Below are 23,203 nucleotides of genomic sequence, written 5' to 3'. Positions count from 1 at the left end.
GCATCAAGATTGCTGAAAATCACACATTATTATTCAGGGAACTAAGTATTGAGGCTGATGGCTCTATAATCTGTACCAAGCTAGGGTGGATTTCTCTTTTCAAATTCCTCAAAAAAGGAAGAATTAAACTTGCTTTCAGCTTTTGTGTCCTGGAGAAGGAAAAAGTAAGGTGGGCAGACTGTAAGACAGTCAATTTTTGTTCCCAGTGAATGAAGGGTTGGTGGAGCATGCTGCAATCACAGGACAGCTTGAGAATTTGAGAAAATTTGCATTTGCAATGTAGGCCTCAAATTCCTGCTCATTCATTAGCTGCTTTGTTTTGTATTGTAGTTTCAGGCTTTCTGTGGCATTTCTTCATTGCATGTGGTCAAACTGCATTTGATCAGTTTGTTAATTTCTAGCTTGATTTGGTTCTAGCTTGATTTAGTTACGTATTTTTTTTTTTTATAGATCCAGAAATACCAAATTCATGCAAGCAATGTCAACGTAGTTATACTTAAAAGAGGTTATTTAACGAACAGTTTTTTTACATGATTGATTAGTCTTTTGCATTCTACTTCTTTTCCTTAAAGGATAAAAACTGTTTCAGGTTCTTGGTGTTTCAGTCATTAAGATGTGTCGTTTTGCTATGAAATACAGTTATTAATTGAAATTCAGTGTTTACCATGCAGAAAGCTTCAGAATTGGTAAGTTAGAATACATACCTGAAAAATCCTGGTTCATACAATACTAGCAATTGAACACATCTTTCCTAATTCTTCAAACTTGATGTAGCAGCTTTTGCTGGAAGGCAGCTATAGTCAGAAAGCTGAGAGTTAAGTATAGCCTTCTAGTTCACCATTTTAATTAAAAATGGGCAAAAGAATTACTTGTAGTGTATTCTTTCACAAGCAGAAAGTGCCTGGAAGTGGTTCTGGCCATCTTGCGTTTTGATTCTGGAGTCCTGTCCCCTCATCGACATTCATAGTTTGGAGGAGAAAAGCAGCGGTTTCTTTCTGAATTCCTCCTCAGCTAATTCAGAGTTGAGTAGCAGGTTACTGAGCTAAATTGAATAAAATGGGGTTTTGGGTGGTTTTGCATCTGCTGAGAAGTCTACACCTATGAAAAATTGGGCTCTTCCTAAAACCCAGGACTGAGGGAAGCTGTTGGCTAAGCAAACTTATTTCAGGTGCTTGTTTGTCTGTATAACTTCGCAGCCATATCAATTTACAGTCGCTTTAACGATTTATGGTAATAATACTCTAGTAGAGGCAGCCATAGTTCCCCACTTTAAAAAGAAGTTTATGTAGAAGTGAAAGAATACAATGTCTGTCTCCTTCCCTCCCTGCCTTTTAAGCATTAAGTACAGTGGATGAAAAGCAGTGGTCAGAGTATGATGATTTAACTATTAAGGTCCTAAATGCTGTTACAGAAAGCCAGGTATTCTCTGCTTTCCCTTTCTAGTGCAGAGTCTTAGGGCAGCTTAGTAATGGAAATAGCTGGGTGGAGTTGTCCCCCGGCAGCTGGGCAAGGGCTGCACCTTTGCCAGCAAGCACAGATGTTCCGGGTTGCTGTGGCTTCCTAAGGATACTTTACCTGCCTACAGTTTAAAACACAGTTACCACTTCAACGTTGGATACTAAATGATCATTCTTTCTGTCATTAAGATAATATTTAACTTGAACTCTGTAAAAAGTGGGTATATTATTGTTTATCTGAAAGGTACATTAACTTTATAACTAACTTTAGACTTTCACCAGTGACTCTGGAAAGTAAGTGCTGTAAACGCAGTGGAGACTTGAGTCCAAGTACTGTTAAACTGAGCAGCTTTTTCCATGTGTCTAAGCAGTTTCCATGTTTAATTAAATTATTTTATTACAGTGCTCTTCTGCAGGGTTTCTGTTCATCTGCATGCTATTTCCTTAATGGGTTTTTAAGAAGTTAATAATAAAAAAAAAAAAAGCCAAGAAGCCTTTCAGTAAAGGGAAGGTGGGATGAGGAGAACTCTGCCTTATTCTGTGCTGTGTGGAGTTGTGAATTCTGCATCACATTCATATGCTTCTCTAGTCTGAGATGTCTTTTGTAGGTAAATATCTGAAGAACACATGCATAGAGCTTTTAAGTAATTTGTACCTAAAAGCTTTTTGAAGAACAGCAAAAGCTGGTGGACTTGAAGTTAGCACTCCCTTGAGTGTAAATTCATCTTTTTATTTTACATTTTTTGCGGCTCTGATTTTCTTCTGGCTGGCTTGCATCTATTTTTCCCTCTACTAGTTGTTATTACTTTCCTAATTTTAAGAGGCAGCAGATTCCTGTGTGGTGTCTTCCGTCATGAGTTGACCAGCTTTTGCAGTTTTTCCACATCCAGTCTGAATCGAAGAAAACTATTAACGGACTGGTCTCATACCTGTTCTGGGAAAAAGAAAACAGCTTATGAGATGACGGTGTCAGCCATGATTGTATTTGCAGCCCATCACTTTCCAATTGGCCATGTATGATTTTTTTTCAGTGTAGATAGTACCACCAAATCACATTTCTCCTTCGGTGGGAGGTGATATCAGCTAGTGACTTGAGGATGACTTGCATCAAATGAACTGTAGTGCATAATTAACAGGCATCAAGCTCCTTCTTTGCTTTTAAACTAAATGCAGCTTCTCCAGCTAAATTGGTACTGATTTTCCAGACCTTTTTCTAGGCAAACAAGACCCTTTATTTCAAGTAGGTACGTCTGCACAACATACCTTAAATTAACAAGTAATAGCTGTGAAATTTGGTTAAAAAAATTAAAGTGTGTGTGTGTGGGGGGGGATAAATTCCTAGCCTGCTCGTTTTCGGTTGCTAACACAGTACTTAACACGGCTCATGTGTTCTCTCCCTGTCTGCAGGATTTTGAAGCCCAGAGCAGAAGAGTCAGGGGAATACTTGTGCGTGTTTGTGTTTTCAAACTCTCCTATAGCCAACGCCACAATAGAAGTGAGAGGTACTCTTTTTGTTTTGGTTTTTTGTTTCCTCTCCCTGAAAGTGAAGCGCTTTCTTTGCCTCTGCCATCTTGCTCAGTGTCCGTACAAGAGAGCTAACCCAGGAGGCCTTTCCTCGCGATGTAGAGCCTGTGTCCAGTCCTTGGTTATAATTTCAAGGGAAAGTCTTGCACGCAGTTGTAGGGGAAAGATCTTAGAGATAGGAATACGATCATTGCATTTGTGGTCCACACAGGGGATACTAAAACACCTTCTGGCACATGCTTCGGCACTCGATTGGTAAAATCTGGCTATTGCAAGAGAGCCTGCCTGTCCAGCAGGGTAAAGATTGCTGTAGAATATTTCTGTGCTTGTGCAGACAGCTGTTGTTTCCTCCCTGTTTCACAGCAAACGAGGCCACCTGAATGTATTCAGTGTACTTTGAATTTGTCTGTTCTGAATAGGAAGAAAGTAAGAACCAGCATCTTGCGTGTGGCAGCTTGGAACTGGGTTTTGTCTGCAGAGACTATTTTAATTGCTGGGAAAGCATGGGTTCTGGTTAGGATGGATGCCCTGTACCAGATTGGGGTTTTCTACTTCCATGCACCTTTTTTCTGCCTTGTGCATGTTAGTAGTCTTCTATCCACAATTTTAGGGTCCTAAAGATGTCAGAAGTTGCAAAACATGACAGGTTTGCACAGAGTTTTACTGTAGTTGTTGAGCAAAAGAACAGTTTCTGTTCTGACATACAACATAGAGGTAATGTGGAGATGCTGGTGGTTTAGACAGTGGTAAACTGGTGCCACAATACAGTCGTTTGTTCATTGAATAACTGTGGAAATTACTGGCCCGCTGCTCTGCAGTCGACGTGGTTTGCCCCTTATGTGCTGCAGTGAGATGGAATTGATGCATTCTGGCAGCTTTGTTAGTCAAAGGCAGATGAGTTTATGCAAAAATGTGTGAAGTCTTGCAACTGGCCTGTGCGCATCTGGGACTATACTGATGCTTGTTTTATGAAGGTGTACTGTAAACTTGTTTGAAATCTGAGTTAGCATTGCTTACCATCTTCCTTGCACCCCCAGCTTAAATGTAGAGCTTCCTCTGCTGCGGTTTGAAAATAGCAAGTGGGAAGGAGGATGCTTCACGTGACTTCTTAGCACCCCTGCACCGGTGACGCAGCCTATCCTGATCCATATTATGATCATTGCTATTTAAATTAGGTACCGCAGATCTGTAGCAAAAGCTGAAAGCTGACCTCTTTCCTGGGAATTGCTGGTGCCTCGCTGCACGGTCAGATTCCTGAATCCAAAGTGAGGGAGTGGGAGTAACTCAGCAGTCTGTGTGAAATGACAAATGCATGGTATTATTCTGGATGCCATCTTTCCTCTCCAGAGAACGACGTCTTTTGAACCGTACAAACAGTTTCCTGGGGAAGAGAAATATTGCTGTATAAATAAGCATTCTGACTGATACTGTACCAAGAAAAGCTTGCTGATTTCCTCTGCTGATTTAAAGTCTTTTTCCAACAATCTTGCATAAAACAGCCTATCAAAATATACCCAGCGTTCAACCAATCTGGTGCAGAAGCTGTCTCTGCACGGAAAAAGGAAATCTATTGTAGAGGTGCTTATGTGAGCACACCGCTAAGTTCCTTATGGCCCAGCTGAGAGGTGCATGGCATATGGACACCTGAGAAATGGACTGTTAGTGATTCAAAGTCCGACTGCACCTCTAAAAATAATCATTGCCTTGCGTACAGCAAGTTGCATTCAAACTTCTGTTGTACTTCTGGTGAGCTTGTCTTCTGGGTGTTCAAGGTACCTAGGTGTAGGGTTGGTTTTTTTCCTTCTTTTGGGGGGATTGTTTTGCATTCTGCTCTTACTCTCTAATTGCTGAATCTCCTAATATTATTTTAATTAAGATCTTAAGTCCTTTCTGCCTTCTCTAGGCTGCTTTGGGTGACAAACCATTTTGAGAGACAGGAAATTTGATAATAGAGTAAGACCTTTTTCAGCCTTGTATAATCTCTCTAAAGACCTTTTAGAAACATTTGCCTTGGGGCTTCTCTGTTGTCCCCTGCCACGCCGGGACACCAAGAGAACTTGGCAGAGAGGTTTACAGGGACATAGGATTTAACATTGTAGAAAGAAAAGCCAATATATCTGATTGAGGTACCAGCACAAAGGGCAGAGGGAGAATAATAACTAATCCTACTAACTACTAACAACCTTTCATAGGTAATTTGTGAATACAAATGAGTAGTCGTCAGTTAACTTAATGACTCCAGCACCACTCTTGGGAGGTATTCCACCTGTAGATTGCTGAGCAGTCGCAGTTCTAGGACTCTGTAACCCTGTTCTCCAGCTCCTCCTTGCAGCATCACCAGAGTGGCTGATGGCCTCAAATTCCTCCTTGGCAGAGAGAAGTACCAGGGGGTTTCTAGAGCAGGAAGTACCTTGTGAAGTCTTCTGCAAAGCAAATTGAAAATGGGAATGCATGTATACTTTTATAGGACACTTTCCTGTCTAACTCCTGTAATTTGGAAACTTATGTAGTAATAAATTGGGACTGCGTTTAAAGCACAAGTTGGAGAACTTTGCAGTCTCCTTGCAGTCCTAGTGCTGTACATAAATTCATGTGAGTTACTGCTCCTGGAAGAGCCATACAGCTAAACTTGTATGGTGCCACACATACTTTCTTGGATGTAAATGTGTCTGAATAGTACCCATGCTAGTTGCAAAGAATACGCAGGCTTTTCTTTTTACTTTGCAAAGGCAGGCATTCTCTGCGATTCCTGCAGTTTGGTGTAAATACTCTACATGTTCTGCCAAAGCAGTTCCAGTTCTCAAAGCAAACCATTTTTTTGATACGGCATCAGTGTGGAGATGTTACCTAGTTGTCAGTCGAGCCGTATGTGATGCATCAGTGATGCATGAATCTTGTGTGACCATGCAGATGCCGTAATTTAATGCTTACCTGCATGTGTGGCCTGTCACAGTATTTGTGGTTAAGCACACAAATTTCATTGCTTAATTGCTAATTGTATTAATATTGCAATTTTTAACTGCTGGTGCACATAGAAAAGATGGTTCTGAATACAAAACTGCTTGTGGACCAAAATAGTGACTTTCTGACAACTTGCGAATGCTTCAGAAAATGCCTCACAGCAGATGTAATCCAGGATATACCAGTGCCATTTGCCTTTTATGTAATGTTGCCTATTTTCTTCCCGGCTCTCTACATGTGCTATGGAAGAAGATAAAAATGCAGAAACATGGGCATCGCTGTTAGATTTGCTAGGTGTGCTTGCATATGTAAAGCAGATTTTTGTGGTAAAAAAAAAAAAATTACTAGGGCAGCACTAGTATAACAGCAACTGAAAACATCGGGGTTTAATGTCATTCTCTCGGAATTCCCAGGAGTGGCATGAGTCTGGCTTCCCTCCTATGGTCGGCTTTTGGATGAAGTGTCTGGTGGAGACTTGGAGTATTCTTGCTGAAATTCTCAGAGCTGTTAGGGGCATTGCATGAGTGCAGCTCTAAGCCTGGAACAGGCTGAGCAAATACGAGGAAGATTCTGCCTTGAAATAGGGATCTTCTCCCACCCTTGGCTCTTGCCATGAAGTCAGCTGGCAGAGAGCATTGCAGGTAACTGGGCTGTGATATATGACGGGGTTATTTTCAGCAGGAGCAGTGCTGCCTCTCCTGCCAGGCACTAGCCAGGAGGCAGTGTGCTATCTACTCCCCAATCTGGAAGAAACCTGATGAAAGAAAGAAAAAAAAACCCAAACAAATCCTAAACTGAAATGCACCCCTGAGGAATTCTGCCTCTGCAGTCTCTCTGCTGTTATCAAGATCTTGGGAGAAGGAGGAGGAAACTAGTTTGTCCTTCTGTCTTCTGATAGTCCAAACCATCGTCTGGTGTGGAGCAGCAGCAGTGAGAACCAGATGGGGAAGAAAATGCTTCCAGTTCCCTCTGGCTGTCCAGAAGTAGCATGAGCATCAAGAAAGCTACTGATGTGTGTAGCGTGGCTGACGGAGGGCATCTGTTCTCTCTGCCCTGCCTTCCCACCGAAAGCTCCCTTCTTTCCATGCACCTGGACAGGTAGAACTTCTTAATGCCTTTTCCTAGAAGGCCTCTCTGCCATTACCTCATCAAGGAGATTCTTCTGACTTCCCTCACTCATTTTGTACCTTTCTCTTCTATCCTCCCCAATTGCTATTGATTTCCCAATAGCAAGTGCTCAGACCAGTCCTGCTGGCTGCTTCTGAGACATAAAACTTCACACTCTTGAAGAATGCTTATTATACACCCTAACTTCAGCTGAGCCAGAGGCTCTTGTTTCACCTGCACTCTTCCACTTTGGCTCCAGCCCAAGCAGTGTGCTGGAAAATGAGCGGTTATTTCAGCAGCCTTGGAAGGTCTTGGTTTCTTGACTCCTGGCTGTCTTAAGAAACCTCTGCTGCAGTTTCACAATGCTGTACCAGAAATTAATTAAGCAATTGGGCATTCTCTTCGCACAGCTGCATCTTGGAGCGGTCCTAAGCATTACATGGGAAATGCACGTCACAGTCTCACTTCTTGCAGTACCTTTGGGGTCCTAGCTCTCTGCCCAGGCTATAAAGATAGACGTGGATTAAAATTGCAATGCAGAAAAATAAATCTTCCAGAGCCCTTTTACTAGGTCACCCATAAGACGTAATAGTTTTTACGGGCAAGAATATTTTTAGATGCTTTGCCCTTGCTTTAATTTTGTCAGTTAATGGGAAAAATTGAAGGTGTCTTGTTAACTAGGACGTGGTTTTGGAGGTATTAGTATTCCTAACTCTCCTTTTCAGTAATGCTAGTAAAATGTCTTGAAACTACTGGAAATTAAGGGCTCAATACCTTCTATATATCAAGAAATGATATTGCATGCCCTGTAAGAAGAGAAAAACCACCCTCTTTTCAGGGCTGTATTAAAAGCATAGCATCCAGAAAGCTGCTGCATGGTGTATTTTGTGCCTGTTGGGTACTTGAAACATGGAGGTCTGATGTTTACTCTGGCATAAACCCCCTTTCTGTTGCGATTCAGTTTAAAACTATCAAAATAATGTGTCAAGAATGGCTAAATCTGTATTTATTTTGGCTTTTTTTGTGGCAATTAATTTAAATTAGCCCTGCCTCTTTTTGCTCTCCTGTATGCTGTTTCAAACAAACATTCAGTATTTAGTTTTCCTGTTTCACAATGTAAAAATAAAAAACTTGCTTTCTTTTCTCAGGGGCATTACCTTGGTTTCAGTGATGGGTAGGAGCTGACACAGTGTCTAGTACCCACATCTCCATGGCCAGCTGTCTCCAAACAGAGATGTGGGTTCTGCTGCTTAAAAGCTGAAGTGACATCTCAATCCTTTCTGAACAAAACCTGCTTCATTCTGTGCTTTATCTGTTACTGGCACTGGAGCAGAATGGTGTAAGAAAAATCTTGAAAAGCTTCACAGGAGAACGTTGCTCTGTTGCTAAATCTGCAACTGAGGTCAGTTGCAGCAATATTTTAATTGTAGATTGTACAGCAGAACACAATTAGCCAGCTTGGTAGAATAAGTGCTGCAGTCATGCCTCAGCCATAACTTGAAACTGGCTTCCCCATGCCCTGAAATATTAATATTCCATCTAGTGCTCCCCTTGGACTGTGTACAAAAATAGTCCCTGTCCTGGTAGAGCTGGAAATGGCTGCTGCATAACTGTGCCCAGCAAGGAAAGAGCAGAACGTGTTCTCGTCGCCTGTGCTCTCATTGGGATAACCCAGCGGAGATGTCCCCTTCTTGAAGGAATGTAATTATCTCTTGGCTGTAGGAGAACACTAGGTCACCCTGCGGTAGAAGTTAAGGTGTCCTAGAAAGCTTTCCCTCTTTCTTTCTCAGCAACCTTACAGAAAAAAGGGGCCAGTTGTAGAGTGCTGACTTACTGTACCCTTTCCCCCGTGAGGTTCTGCTTTGCCTCACCGTCTGCTGGGAGATGGCAGTGAAAAATGAAGTGCTGACAGATGGAGACTGTGTGGGGCTTCAGCTTTAAGCTGATGAATCCTATTTCTTCTTTTCCTAATGGGGGCAATTTGCAGTGGCTTTTGACAGCCTGTCAGTGCCAGGTTTGGGACTGTCACCTTGCCACCTTAAGTCTATCTCTTCCGCTCTGCTTCTGCTGGCCTTTCATTCCCATTGGGTTGGATGCGATCTTTGCGTATCATCCCAGTAAGCAAAAACCACGGGGAGGTCCTGGGGCTTACCTAGCTCCTGCCTGAAAGAGAACTTTTTGAGCCTTGCAAGGAAGAGATGACGCCTTTCAGTAGATCACAAGATGAAAATCACTTCTTACTAAAGCGATTTTAATATGAAGCGTTTTAATACACATCTTTTGGAATGCATGTTGCATTCCTCTCTGAGGCTGCAGACAGCGGCTTGAAAAGATGTTGCGGGGTGCATATTGGTTCTTGTATCTTGCAGATGTAATGCAGCATGCTCAGCCCTAAAGCTGATTTATTTTCTGCTTGGAGACCTTCAGCTTAAAAACTTAATTTCCTCTGAGTGTGATTGCCCCTTGTAGGCACAGGTAGGATGTGTTTGATTAGCAAGCATTTTTTTTCCTTCCCAGGTTGCTTCAGTTTCTATACCTGGCAGCTTCTTTTTGCACGAGACCAGAGAATTGCTATGATCTGGTGTCTTCATTCAGTTCATGGGTTTTGTGTCTCAAAGTATTTTCATGTTTGATGTGTAAAGATACATTTTAGGCATCGGGGTTTTTAAATAAAACCCCGAGTACCTTGTTCTTCTATATCATGGTTACAGTTGGCATCATCTTGCGGCTAGTCAGCATCTGTCTAGCTTTGTCCGTTGGTCTTGCTATACAGTTGTGTATATCAAATATTGCTAGCAAAGCCTTTATTTGCCATTATTTGTGGATACTTACAGACTTGGATCAAGTACTTCCTTCATAGAATCAGAATTGTTTAGGTTAGAAAAGCCCTTTAAGATCATCAAGCCCAACTGTTCCCCTAACCCTGCCATGCCACCGCTAAACCCTGTCCCTAAGCACCTCATCTGCCCGGCTTTTAAATACCCCCAGGGATGGAGACTCAACCCCTTCCAGTGCCTGACAACCCTTCACCACCTTCCTTATGGAATGATACAATCATAGTATTTTTCCTAGGTAATGAGCTCTTTTGCAGCTCCCTCCTGAAAAGGTGTTTACTTAAAAATCAGGGGGAAAAAAAAAAGAATGTGTTTAACATATTTTAATGTTTTAAAATGGCGTAACTTCCTTAAGGATTCTACAGGAATTCCTGGAGTTAGTTTTAATTTCTGGTGGTTGATACCTCTGCTAAGGAACTGGCCTCTGCATCCTCTGCAGCAGCTTCCAGTGTGGAGGATCCATCCGGCTCATCAGCATGTACCGACAGCTCTGGCTGTTGCTGAGTTGGAGCAAATCTTCTGTTAGAAAATGCAGCAAAGAGCAAATAATCTGGTAAACAGCAAGGGCATGCTTCTTGCCACAGCAGATGGTCAGAACTTGAGCAAAGCTCTCGCGTGTGGTGGAAACCCGGTTTGAATTTACATGGGCCTGTTGAGAAATGCCTGGGTTGATCAGCCTCTCCTGGAGGTGTCTTGTCAGGTGAATACACACATACTAAGGAATGCTGTAGCTTAGGTATTCTTACAGCCATGATTTTTCTGTTGTTCAGAAGCTTGTTTTAGTGCTGCCTCTAACCTCAACCAGCTGCATTACTGTCCAAGGAGAATCTTGCAGGAGTGGAGCGTGGGATGCTTTCTGCATTTGAAGAGCCCTTGCCTTTGAAATATGATAATTCCTTTAGCACTTAAACTTGCCGAACATTTTCCCAAAGATGTGATGTGATTTTTTTTTTTTTTTTTTTTTTTTTGGGTTCAGCTGATGTTGTCCTGTTGCACAAGATGGTTTTGTTTGCTGTGTCTAATAACAACTGTGAAATTTGCTTAATTCTTTCAGCTTGCAGCTGCAGATGGGCTGTCACAGCCCCATGCTACCTCTCCCTACCTGTCTATAGGGGTTGCTAATGGTAGAGGGGACTTGCTGTGAATAGACACTTATAATAAATTCCAGTGCCTGGGGGTCTTTTCCTGGAGCGCTCGATTTGGACTTTGACTGGATTAACAGATCAGTGTCCTGCCATCACACAGTAGGCCACGTGTGCCATAATTAGCAAGCTAGAAAGCGAATGGGCTTTAAAGGTGGTCACTACGGCACCAAAGCCATCTGCTTAAGCGAAGGTTCAGCTCGGGCAGTCCATTGATCCACCGTAATCTCTCGTGAGGTATTAGGCTGCAACGGGCTGCTGTGACAAACTTGGCAAGCAGCAGTGATGGTATTTATAGATAAATTAATTCAGAAGACACTCTCCTGATACTCAAGGGCTGCATTTTGCTTGTGGTTGCCCAGCTTCATCTGCAACCCTCCCTAGAATACAGGTATTTGTGGGTAGGCTGAACGAAACAGTCTCTGGTGGAGGGATTTTGACTGCTGTGTTGCAGATACCCAGCGGTACCCAGGAGTACCGTCACTGTAAGCTCTAACAAGCGTAAAGCCTAACAAGTCACAGCACGTTTATGGACCAAACCTAGAATCTTGCTGCAAGGAAGAATACCTTGATTCAGCTTTCAGAAATTCATGTCAAGACGGTATCCGTTCAGAGCTCTGACGCGATGGGCATGTTGTAACCAGAATCTCTGACAGCTCTGTTTCAAAGCTGAAGGTACTGCAGAGCCACAGGGACCTCCTGAGCGGCAGGGAGGGAGACGTTTCTCAGCTTCCTGCATGGGGGAACGGCTGGGCCATCTTAGTTTTGTAGGTTTGTGGTAGATAACTCAAGTCTGATGTTGAGATTTCTCCCTTGTCCCTCAATTTGCCTGGCTAACTGAGCCTGAAGGACAGTCTGGTAGAGCTTCAGTTGAGATGCTGCTTGGAGAGATGCAGGAATCACAATTTTTCTTCTGTGAGATGGGCTCAGTGTGGGAAAGGCAACAGCTTCCAGGGAACTTGTCACTTGCTTTCTGTTCAGATTCTCAGAGCTTGAAATAAGTCTCTCTGTAATGAGTGGCTTGTAAGCAGAGGTTCTTTGTTTTGTTCCATAGCTACTCCCGACATCACTGGCCACAAGCGAAGCGAAAATAAAAATGAGGGGCAGGAGGCACTCATGTACTGCAAGTCTGTGGGCTTCCCGCATCCTGAGTGGGTGTGGCGCAAGAAGGTCAACGGAGTGTTTGAGGTAAGAAAACTGGGGTGTCAGGCATATATTAACCTGCCAAAACCCCCCCAGTAAGGAAGGAAACCAGCACCTCAATCTAGGGGCGTATGATTTAGGGGGCCTCATAACTCCTCGAAAGGCAGTTCCTCAGAAGTCCGGTATGTTAGTGAGCAAAGCTGACGTTTTTCAGCAGCAGTGAGTATAAGATGCATGTTTATATTGTTGTTGCATGAACAGAGTTGCTCACTGCATTGCTGCTGGGCAAAGTTCTGACCTGTCCAGGAAGATGCAACACTCAGGGTATTTGCTATGAATTGCAAAATGTGAGTTTTGAAATGTGTTTTAAAAATGCATTTGGTTATAAATTTCTCAAACTCTTTTCCAGTTTTACTGTTTGAGCTCACGAGACTTAATACGAGGATGTGGCACTGATACCTATTAGTGTTTAAGTGATCACTTTTTTTTTTTCCATGTGGCAACCAATCTAGCGAGCAAAAAAACTTGACCAGCAATTGGAATAGCAGAAGAGAAGCTGGAGGTTGCTAAATCCTCAGCCCACCTATTTTAATGTTGCTGTGTGATCTGCCAGAGAGGCAGCAATTTGGTTGATAGGGGAAGAAAAACAATTTTAAGGAAATGATAGTATGGGTTGATTGTTCGCTGTTAAGCGTGAGCTTAAATTTTTAAGGGGCAGTGCTGTATGAGGCACTTACCAAGTGCTGGGAGACACCGGAGTCCTGTAGGGTGTTCTGCAGATTTCCCTTCATGCTTGCTTTTTTTTTTTTTTTCTTTTTCAAATGTAGAAAGATTATGGTGCCGCGAATTCCAGCTTCTCCAAAATGTTCCTGAAGTCGGTGGCTCAGGCTGCCCTGGCCACAAATCTGTGAGCAGTGAGTGTTTATTTCAAAAATGTAGCAAAAGCAAAAGGCAAAAATGTATTAGGGCCGTCATACCTTAAATGGCTAGAAAATGGTATTTGACGTGGTGTAGAATAATCTTAACTGGTGCTGCCTCTTTTTTTTTTTCCCTTCTGTGTTGAAATTGTTGTGTCCCCTGCTAGGGAGCGCATCCTCTCTCCTGTTACTCATATCCTCTGTTTAGGTCGACCCGTTTCATCTTACTGCTGTAAATTGGTGAGTGGAGGGCAACAGTTTCCATTGACGCAAAAGGCTGAGAACCTGGTAGCTTCCATGATCACAACCACTGGCTTATTTCATGGCTGATGCTGTTAAAGTAGGATAAAAATACAGCTTTTGTCAAACTGGCATTTTTTTTTTGTTGTTGGTTTGAAGCAGTTCACTTTAGTGAGAGATACAGAATAAACACCACCAGGGGGCTTTCCTGTTGTGTTAAGAAACCGGCCTCTCCTAAGAATCCCTCGAATCTCTTCTAGTTTCCATGACGTAGAAATGAAAATGCACCAGAACTTACTAAAGCTCTTGCTCTTTTTCCTCTTCCATCTCCTCTCTTTATCAGGACATCAACAATTCCTCTGGCAGATTCTTTATTTCAAATAAAGACAACTACACTGAGCTCAGCATCACGAACCTACAGATAAACGAGGATCCTGGCGAGTACCAGTGCAATGCAACCAACCAGGTCGGCTCTGTCTCGGTCACAACCATCCTCCGTGTCCGCAGCCACTTGGCTCCCCTCTGGCCCTTTTTGGGGATCTTGGCAGAAATTGTTATCCTCGTTGTCATCATAGTTGTTTATGAGAAAAGGAAGCGGCCGGATGAAGTCCCAGACGGTAAGTGTGCTGAAAGCCACTTGTAAGGAGGCAAAAAAAAAAAAGGGGTGGGGGTGGGCAAAGCGAACTTGTGCAAGCAGGACAGAGTGGGGCTTTGTGGCAGGAAGGATCAGCAGCACAGCTCCTTCAGCTCTGAGCTCTTTGCTTTCTCATCTGTTTCTTCTCCAAACATTAAGCCCAGGCAAGCGCAGAGGGTCCAAGAAGTCCCAATGCTGTATTTCCCCAAGATCTCAGACTGTGGGGTGGGAGGGCGATTATTTCATTGTCTTTAAAGCTTTTCTTACACAAGGTGGGCCTAGCACTCCTGTCTCTTTCTGGCTGTATTAGCCCTGAGAAATCCTGCACATCAGCCCTAAGGAGTGTGGAGTGGCACAAGGGGAGAGCTAGAAACACTCTGATCCCTTATGGTACTCCCTCTCCCGTGTGGCATCTGGATTGGACACTGGGCAGGTTTTGTAAGGAAACATTACACTTCAAGGGATTGGGAGTACAGAGATGCTTCAGAAATAAAAGATGTTTTCAGTGTTAAAAGGGTAAGGGTAGGGCTCTTATTCTGGTCTGTAACTGAAATTGTATTTAAGGGATGCCCTGGAAACTCTATCTAATTGTAATAGCCACCAAGTTATAGTTTTTAAAGATTAGGTATTTATTATCAGGTTTGATGGTAGCACTAATTAGTTAAACTGTGTTTGGTACACAAAAAAAAAATAGTAACTGTCTCCTCTCTGAGCTGCTTCTGCATACCTTCTTCCTTAAAGGATGGGAAAAGGGGCAGTTTGAGGCTAAAGTGAGTATTTGAAAGAACCACATCGAGAAACAGACTTTAACGTGACCCCTAGCCGCTTCCTACAGCGTTTATGAAGGAAACCGATCCAAGGTGGATTCTTGTGAGGATTCGCTGGTTATGCCGTCATGCTGTAGGAATATGACGCATCCAAGTAATGGAGCAGGTGCTTTATAGAGCCCATGGAGGGCAACATGCTGAATCGGTGCGGGAAGCACTGAATCACTAGTGTCTTCCTGGGTCGGGCAAGCCTCCTGTCATGGCAGGTAACTTCCCAAGGCAGCTGTGTTCGCAGCTTGTGCAGCAATGACAAGGCGTTGTCGAGCGGCCCGAGGGATCAATGATGATGCAGCAAGATGTTTGCCTTTTCGGATGAAAATGCAGGCGCTGAAACACTGATCTGCTTGTGAAGTTTGGGCAAAAAACCAACTTCACGGCACCTGAGCTGTTTCAGAGAATGAAAAAAGAAGGAAAAAAAACCTTACAAAAAGGATAATAAATGTTACTACTCTGAGAATGGCTGAGGCTTGGATCACTTCCATGGCAGATGAAAACTGTCCTTAAGAAGTGCATACCTAGAGGAAATTAGCTTTTTTTTTTATCTTAACCATTTGAGTAGCATTTACTAACTGCTTGTAGAGCATGCATTGAGACTGCTCGAGGTGTGTCTCCAACACAACTTAGACTGTGTAGTGCATGTTCCTCTGCATCACTGACAGCTTCACAGTGGCTGAGGGGTTTATACTGCCAGCAGTTTGTCCTCAAAGTGGCTCTCGACCAGCCCAGAAAACTTTGAAAAAGACAATTTAAATGTTCTCTTGCGCTTCTCCTGTATTGCTGCACCACGTTGGCCTAATTTTGATGTCGGGATGGCCAGGGAGCATCTCCCCTCCCTGGTGGTGGCTGTTCATAGTTCCCTGCATTTCAGACTTCCGCTTTGATCAGGTTTCACAAGGACCCGAAATGAGCTATCGGATCGTAATTTGATATGTAACTGTTGATGGCAAGCGGCCTCAGATGGACTTAATCCAATAGGAATTGGCTTTGACTTGACCAGATTGCAGTGCCACCCCCCTGTTAGTGTGGTGAAGCGCATGGCGGAGGTGAAGAGGTCACTATCTGTTTGTTTGAAAGGACAGGCTCATCATCTCTGATGGAGGTGTCCAAGAGGATGAGCCAAGTAACTGAAGATACTAAATTTGCTTGCTCAGTCTGCTTATTATTTTAAAGGCAATTAAGCTTGAGTCCTGGAGAGTGATGCACCTCTGTGGTATGGACAAATGCTTTCTCCATCCTCTTGCTTGGAGGACAAAATCCCAACACTGAATATCACAGTCAACATCTGTGTATTAGGTTTGCCTGGATGAGGAGACCCAATGGGTGTAACATCTTCTCCACTAAAGGCCGACTTGACTCCTGCGTTCCCTTGGATACTCTTGCATTTTCTGTAATGTCATTTGAAGCTTTCTGTGATAGCATGGCAGGGAACGCCCTATAAGCAGGGGCATTTTACAAATGCATCTGTGCGAAATCGTTGATGGTCTGCTGATTTCCACACTTGGATGTTCTACTTGGGTGGTTATTCTTAATTTTGTTATTTTAAATACGTTGTTATGAAATGCCAAAGTTAATGTTTTAATGCAACGGTGTGCTTATAATTTGGAATTTAAGCTCTCTGCTTCCAAAATCATATGTCCGCCTCCACATGCTGCAGTGAGCTGTAGCGGGTAACATCAATGAGCCTATAGTTGAGCCAGCAACTCATGCAGATATTAGTCCAAACACCGTATTACTTAATATAAATATTATTTGGCAACAGTCGTGATTGCTCTCAACTATCAGCTGGTTTTCCAAAATTAAGTACTGGTTTTGATGCATTAAGCTTTTAAGGACGAGGGTTGTGGTTGTGCCAGATCTTTGTATGAAGCTGCCGCAGTAATAATGATTGAGCCGTAGTGCCTCCTTGCTAATGGGGAAGAACCGGCAGCCTCCTCAGCAGAGTAACCTCTCTGATGGCCCCTTCTTGCTGGGCTGTGGGTTTTGTCCTTGGACCACTCCAAATTTTCCCTTAGACACTGAGATTCCTTCATCTTCTCCAGCATCACCCCTCTCCCCATCTTCCCATGGTAGAATATCTCGGGGACCTTCCTTAGTCACCAGACTTCCTTGAAGTTCTTCCCTCGCTCTGGAGTAGCAGGTAGAAGCAGCCAAAAAACCCCAGCCATGTCTGAGGGCGGGTGGCCATTTTGCATCTCACTTTGGACCGCTGCCAAGCGGATTGTTATCCTTTGGCTTGGCGCGTCCCCCTGCTGCAGGCTGGCTACTCCTGCAGATAAGGTGTCTGCTACTGGTAAAGAGCCTAAGTGTTGGGGTGCAAGCCTTATACCTGTAGTATTGCCCCTCTGCCTTGGGGTGCCATAGATCCCACTTTAGGGAGAGGAGGGGGGATGTCTCCCACATTCAGTCAGCCTTTGTTTTTTTCCCTTTGAGAATCCTCTGATGTACCGGCTAAAGTCTGTCCTGTTGAGAGGATCTTGGGAGTGAGGATCTCTGCATGCACCTAGTGCAAAGATGACTTATTCAGGACACCTTAAGGATTTTCTTAAAAAGTTTTGGAGAAAACCAGTGATGTTAAACATGGTAACTTCCCCTGTATACAGAAAAATGAAAGTGTTTCTGGAGCTGAAGGAACTGTTAAATCGACAGCCTCGAACTTGCAACCTGGGCAGAGCCTGACTGGTGACAGTGTAGGATGAAATGCAGTTGAGCTGCGTTTATCTTGGGTCTTGCTGGGAGATGCTGGTGCCCACACTGAGCGCTCTCCTCATGCAGTACCCAGGTGATGTCATTTCTAGGTCTGGCTCAGTTAAGCGTACACAAGTTGCAGGCAGCCCTTTCAGAGTGCACTGCGTTCATCCCCTTGGATGAAACGAGCCCAAGTGGAAAAAGCTGGAGCAGGTTTGCTCCAGACTCCACTAATAACAGGCACACTTAACTTGAGTCTGTTTACCTTTCTCGATTGCGTTGCCTGCCTTCACTGGGGTGCCCGCTTCCAGGAACTGCTCATCCTGCTGCCCTTTCCTGAGAACTGCAAGGAACTATTTAGCATTTCCACATCTCCAAAGAATCCTCCAATTCAATGTAAGCAAAACAGAACGAGGCAGCAAATCCGAAGGGTGCCCCTGCTCCACCCGGACTGAGGAACAACTGTGTTTAGAAGAATGCGATGTTTCTCAGGGAAACCTCCAAAGTATATAGCACTCTGACAGCAGCTCAGTAATTTCAGCGTTTGTATCCATGCTGTGCTTGCATACACATGAGAGGGTGTCTGTAAGAACTTCATAGAAAAGTGGGTGGTCTCACAGCCAAAAAAAAAAGGGGGGGGTCCCCCAGCCAAAAAAAAAAAAAAAAGCAAGGTTTGAGGACAAGTGTAAATGAAGTGCCAAAAAGGACTTCTAAAAACTGATGCTGAACAGAAGCACCCAGTTGCTCATGGGGAATGTGATAGTTGGGAGAGAAATATTTTGTCTGTGCTGGAAGGTGTCTGGGATGCTTTCCAGAGCCCTTGGGAACTCTACCTGGCCAGCCAAAATAAAGCCAATTGAATTAATTCCCCTTCCCTTTCATTCATCTCATTGGTCCACAGGCTAAAAATTACCTACCTTAGCGTGCCAACTACCTCATCCCTTGGCAGACGGGTAGGGTGACAGATAACCTGGTTAAACTTGGAGCAGTTCTCAATTTACTGTTTAGCAGCAGAGTGAGGCTGCTTAGGTTTCAGAGTTTGGGGGGGATAAAGGGGTGGGCGCTAGGAGATGCCATCCCAAAGCATTCGCTGGCCTGACAAAAGGTGTTACCTCTGCCTAGTACTGCTGCTGGGCTGGAGGGGCCAGGATGCTCATTTAACTTTGGCATTTCCTGACTGCAGGGAGGTTTTGGGTGGTGGCTTCTTTTTTTTTTTTTTTTTTTTTTTTTTGCATGGACCTTGCTTTTTGTCTTCAGTTTATTTGGTTTTTATGCCACAGAATAGGGATGCTGAGTAGCTCCTTTGCTAGTATTTCCTCCTTCACATAATTCAGTTTATTTTTTTTTTTCTGCTGCTGTATAGCAGAAAAAGGAACTTTGCACATGTGAAATCTGTATTTCCACCAGAAATGATGCAAGGGTGGCATTAGGGGATGCCCAGTGCAGATTTTTGCTGTCATGTCTGTGGATTTGGGGGTGTTCTCGTCCCTCCTGGAGGGGCGGTGACCCCACTGAGTGCCTTGAGTAACCTGCCCATTGGCACAAGCCCCCTCACATCCAAATTATGTGCTGGAAGGAGGAAGGGAGGGCAGATTGAGCTTGAATTTCCACATCCTTTCAAAATTTGAGTTTTGACTTGCTTTAAGTGCCGTAGAGCAACCCACGGCTGGCGTACCTTTTCCAGAGGGTGGCTAGGTTTGGTAATGTCAAGAGCAGGTGGATAACTTGCAGCTTCCAGTGGCTTTTGGTGATGAAAGCTGCATGAACGTGGCATGTGGAGGCCAGAGATGCTGGCACATCACTGCATGTTTGACGGGAAGCGGTTTCAGCAGAGGCCTGCTGATGCATTTTGCTCGGAACGCAGGCTGCTTGGGCTTCCCTTGACAACAAAAGGAAGCAAAGAGCTTTTTATTCCTCTGCGGTACAGCTTAAGCTGCTTATTTTTGATAGATGTAGCGATCGGCCATTGTGACCTGAATGTAGTATGTCAAAGATGCGCAAAGAAAGCGCTTTTTCTGTTGTTGTTGGGTCAAATAGCCTAAAATTAGCAAAGACACTGCTTTAAAGGGTGTGTTCTGGGGTAAGTAGAAAGTAAAAACTTCTTGGCTACATTCCTCTGTAGGAATGTAAAGTTTTTACTTTAAAATCCATATTCTACACAATCTTTAGTTCAAAGCCATGAGGTGACTGGGTTATAACATGTCCTTTTCCATTCTTCCCTTCCCATTTCTCAGCTTCAATACAAAAACTTTCTGTCCATGTGTTTCTGCTCTGGCTCTGCAGAAGCTCCATCCATATCCCCACATTCTTTCTAACACTCACTTTTTTTTTCTTGACTTTCCTTGTTCCTGCTATTACTGTAAGTAATTTAAAAAACAAAATGTTTTCACTGAAACTGTTAACCTTGTAACAAGTTAATTTTTGGGGTGGGTTTTTTTTTTTCCCTATTACCCACAACTTCCTCTCCCACGCTTAAAATTCATCAAGGGGAGAAAATTTTCAGGTGCATTGCGAGACTGTGTAGCTATCGACTACACCTAACAGTGCGCATTGTTGTGTCGCAGTGGTAATCGAATAGCCCAGCTCCTCTGGGCCCTTATATCCTACTTTGTTAGATGCTATTAAAGGATCAGAATTCCTCCAGTCTCATGTAAGTAACCTTGGCCAGAGAATCTCTGTCGCCGATACGCTTGTTGCCTTCATTCCATTTCAGAGCAACTGCTTTATTTTTATTGGTTTGCTTTACGGAGCAAGACAAGTGGCTCCATTCGCCTCTTCTTCCCCCTCCCTCCAAAATACTCTTCTTACTGAAGCCAGAGTGCTGCTCTGAACCCGATACTCATCGTGGTGGTAAATGCAGGTTGCAACGCTTGCGTCCCTGCGAACAGCTGCCTTGTGAGAAAGCGTCGCGGTCCTGCCTGGCTGTGGGCTGCTTTGAGTGCTCCATGTGGAGTCTTCCAAATATTTTATGAGTTAAGGAATGAAAAATTTGTATTAAAAAAAAAAATAAATTTATTTTTCCAACCTGGGCAAACACATCTAAATTCTTATAAATGTCCTTGAAAGTTTTTAAGCCACTGTCAAATTTTCTCTTCCCAGAAAGCAAGATCATAAGCTGGCTTTTAAATACAAAAATTCTTCAGCAGTCACAGTTCCAACACATTGCTTGGCAGGCTGTGGAAGCTGTTTTGTAATGCAGGGCTCTGAAGCTGCCGTGGAGGCTGGCTTTTCCTTTTGAGCATTTGAACAGACACGGGACATCAGTTTCATTTTAATAAATGCTCCAGTTCGCTGCTGCTCTGTTAAGTCAGGTCCAAGGGCTGCCACGTGCTGGTGTAAGAACTGGTGCTGAAGCTGCTGTCTTGACTCCTCTTTCTATAGGTTTGGGGTTTTTTGTGAGTTTTAAAGTACGAGGCGAAACGTCGAGTCCCTTCAGCTGCAAAAGCGTGAATCTCGGCACTGGAAGTAGCCGTTAGTGTTTAATTTTTAAACCACCATCCGTAAGAGGCTACACGAGATTAGTTTGATATTAAAAAATAAATACTGATATTATTTTGATATTAAAAAAAGATACTGTAGTTTTCCAAAAGAGGTAAAAAACCTGAGTAATGTCTAAAATGCCTTATAAATTAAGGCTGGGAGTAAGGGGGGGGGGAGGGGGGGTGGCCCACAAGACCAGCCCCCTTCTCAGACTGCTGAAGCACGAGTTACATTCCCAGATGGTTACTACAAGTGGAGGAGCTGAAGCAAATCTCTTTGTCGTCATCTTGCAATTTTAAGGGCCGGGTATTTTTGCCTGGAAGGATTGATTACATGTGTCACACGATGCATTAAAAGATGGCAGCAATTCCAGCCTTTCTGTCCAGAAGCGTGCTGCTGCAGGGCAACACTAAGCAGATCGTCACTGTACCCACAGGAAAGGCTGGGCTGGCTGGGTGGGGTTTGGGTTTTTTTTGGGTTTTGATAATCTTGTATTATATAAACAATGGGGGCTTCAGAGTCTGCAGATCTAAATTCCAAAGGAAATTCCTACCCGAGGAGGGGGGCTGTGCAGTCAATTATAAAACGAGCTCACCTGGCGGCAGTGTGGGGAGCCCTGCAGGTGCGGAATGGAATGAAGCAGCGTACTGGGATGATGTTCTCTACGGCTGCAGGTTTTCCATCATATTAGAGACAACTGGTTACTAGTGCAGGTTTTCTGGCATTAAAGGTTTTGAGTTATATTGATATTTGTCGGTTACTATGACTTCTTTTTTTTTTTTTTTTTTTTCCCCCCCTCCCCCCCTTCAATTGCATCATACCCTTAAAAAAACGGTGGTAAGTGAGAGATCTGCATGCTTTGGAGTTTGTTTAATCTCCGCTTCAGTCTATACAACGCACAAGTCATAATGTTAACACTTTTTTTCTTACAACTTCTTCATTCACGTTCACAACTAATTTGGATTTCAGTTTGCTGTTTTTAATATTTTATTTAGTCTAATTTTGTACTTCTTTTTCTGTTGTTCTGTTGCCCCCGATTTTGCTAAGGTTTCAGTCTTTGTCTTTACTGTACCGGGGATGCTTTTCCAGCAGTTAAATGACTGACCAGGATAGAAACGCACAGAGAAATTTTCCTCGGTCTTATTTGATTTCTGTTTAGGTTGTAGGTGGGAAAGGGATGAGCAGTGCTGATCCACCGTATAATCCAAAGTAATTCCCGTAGGCATTTTTATTGGATGTTTGTTAGGAAAACACCCGACGGCAGCCTCTTTGTAAATGCAAAGTTTTTGGTTTTTTGTTTGTTTTGTTGTTTTTTTTCTTTTTAAGCACACAAAACTACTCACCTGCAATAGGCATCTAAATATTTCTACAGAAAAGGAGAAACAGTTGTTTTCTAGCGAGAGTTAATGGTGCAGTTTGATATTTCTGAAGTCCAGCTAAACAAACTCTCAAAGATGTCAATGACGCTTGTTAGAAAGCAGAGAGAAATGAGTCCTAAAGCTGAGCGATGTGGTAGCAGCGCTGATCGGGGGGTGGGGGGAGCGAAAGGCTTGCTGTCTGTCCGAGGCTTTCCCCAGCTGGAGCGCGGAGTGCAGCCTGCTTGAAAGCTCTCTTGTGAATCAAAAGACGTTTGTGGAGGGAAGTTGTAGATTTACTCTACCGTGCTTTGTGTTTCAGTGCCCGATGTGTCTCTGTATATCTCCACTGTATATACAACAGCACATTGATGTCTGGTTGTCCTGACTAGTCCTAGTTCTCTCTGTATCTTGTCCGATAGTGTTACTGTTGTTGGTAATGGACTTCTGTGGACACTGGTGTGTCGCTAGTCTGTTATTTTGGCTGTAAAGCTCTTGGTTTGTGGTTAGCTCTTTATTTTTTGAAATATTTTTTTTGTTTTGTTTTGTTCCGGTCACTGTCTGTGCTAGCGGTGGCTTTGCCTATCCGTTGCCTTGAAGGTACAGGTGGAGTAATGTCCCCTTTGACCGACATTACTCCCAGCGTGTGCTCATGCGGATGCCTACACTGTTAAGACTGTAACTTCCATAACTGCTTCATGTGCACTAAGCACCCTTGTGGAATCCTGCTGAGAGTTTCTTGAAGACTTCAGTGAAAAAAAAAATATATTAAAAAAATCCATCTAGCACGAGGTGGGAATGGCAAAATGTTGAGTGCCAAAACCAGTGGGTCCTGAATTGGTCCCCCCAAAATACGTTTACAGGAGCGGTGACTTTCTGGATTGATTCCCCCCCCCC

General features: G+C 43.6%; 1 protein-coding gene across 1 annotated transcript in view; it reads left to right on the top strand.

The window, feature by feature from the left end:
- The window catches only part of NPTN (neuroplastin), a 41,513-nt gene that overhangs the window by 15,145 nt on the left and 3,165 nt on the right, over window positions 1-23,203 (top strand). Inside the window, exons 7-9 of the mRNA XM_035899464.1 lie at window positions 2,865-2,959; window positions 12,080-12,213; window positions 13,669-13,942. Of these exons, the coding sequence (XP_035755357.1) occupies window positions 2,865-2,959; window positions 12,080-12,213; window positions 13,669-13,942 (503 nt within the window). The remainder of the gene's footprint in view (window positions 1-2,864; window positions 2,960-12,079; window positions 12,214-13,668; window positions 13,943-23,203) is intronic.

Source organism: Egretta garzetta, unplaced genomic scaffold (genome assembly GCF_000687185.1).
Source record: "Egretta garzetta isolate BGI_Z169 unplaced genomic scaffold, ASM68718v1 scaffold287, whole genome shotgun sequence".
Classification (NCBI taxonomy): domain Eukaryota; kingdom Metazoa; phylum Chordata; class Aves; order Pelecaniformes; family Ardeidae; genus Egretta; species Egretta garzetta.
Note: the sequence above shows the minus strand (reverse complement) of the source record. Positions and strands in the feature narration are given on the sequence as shown.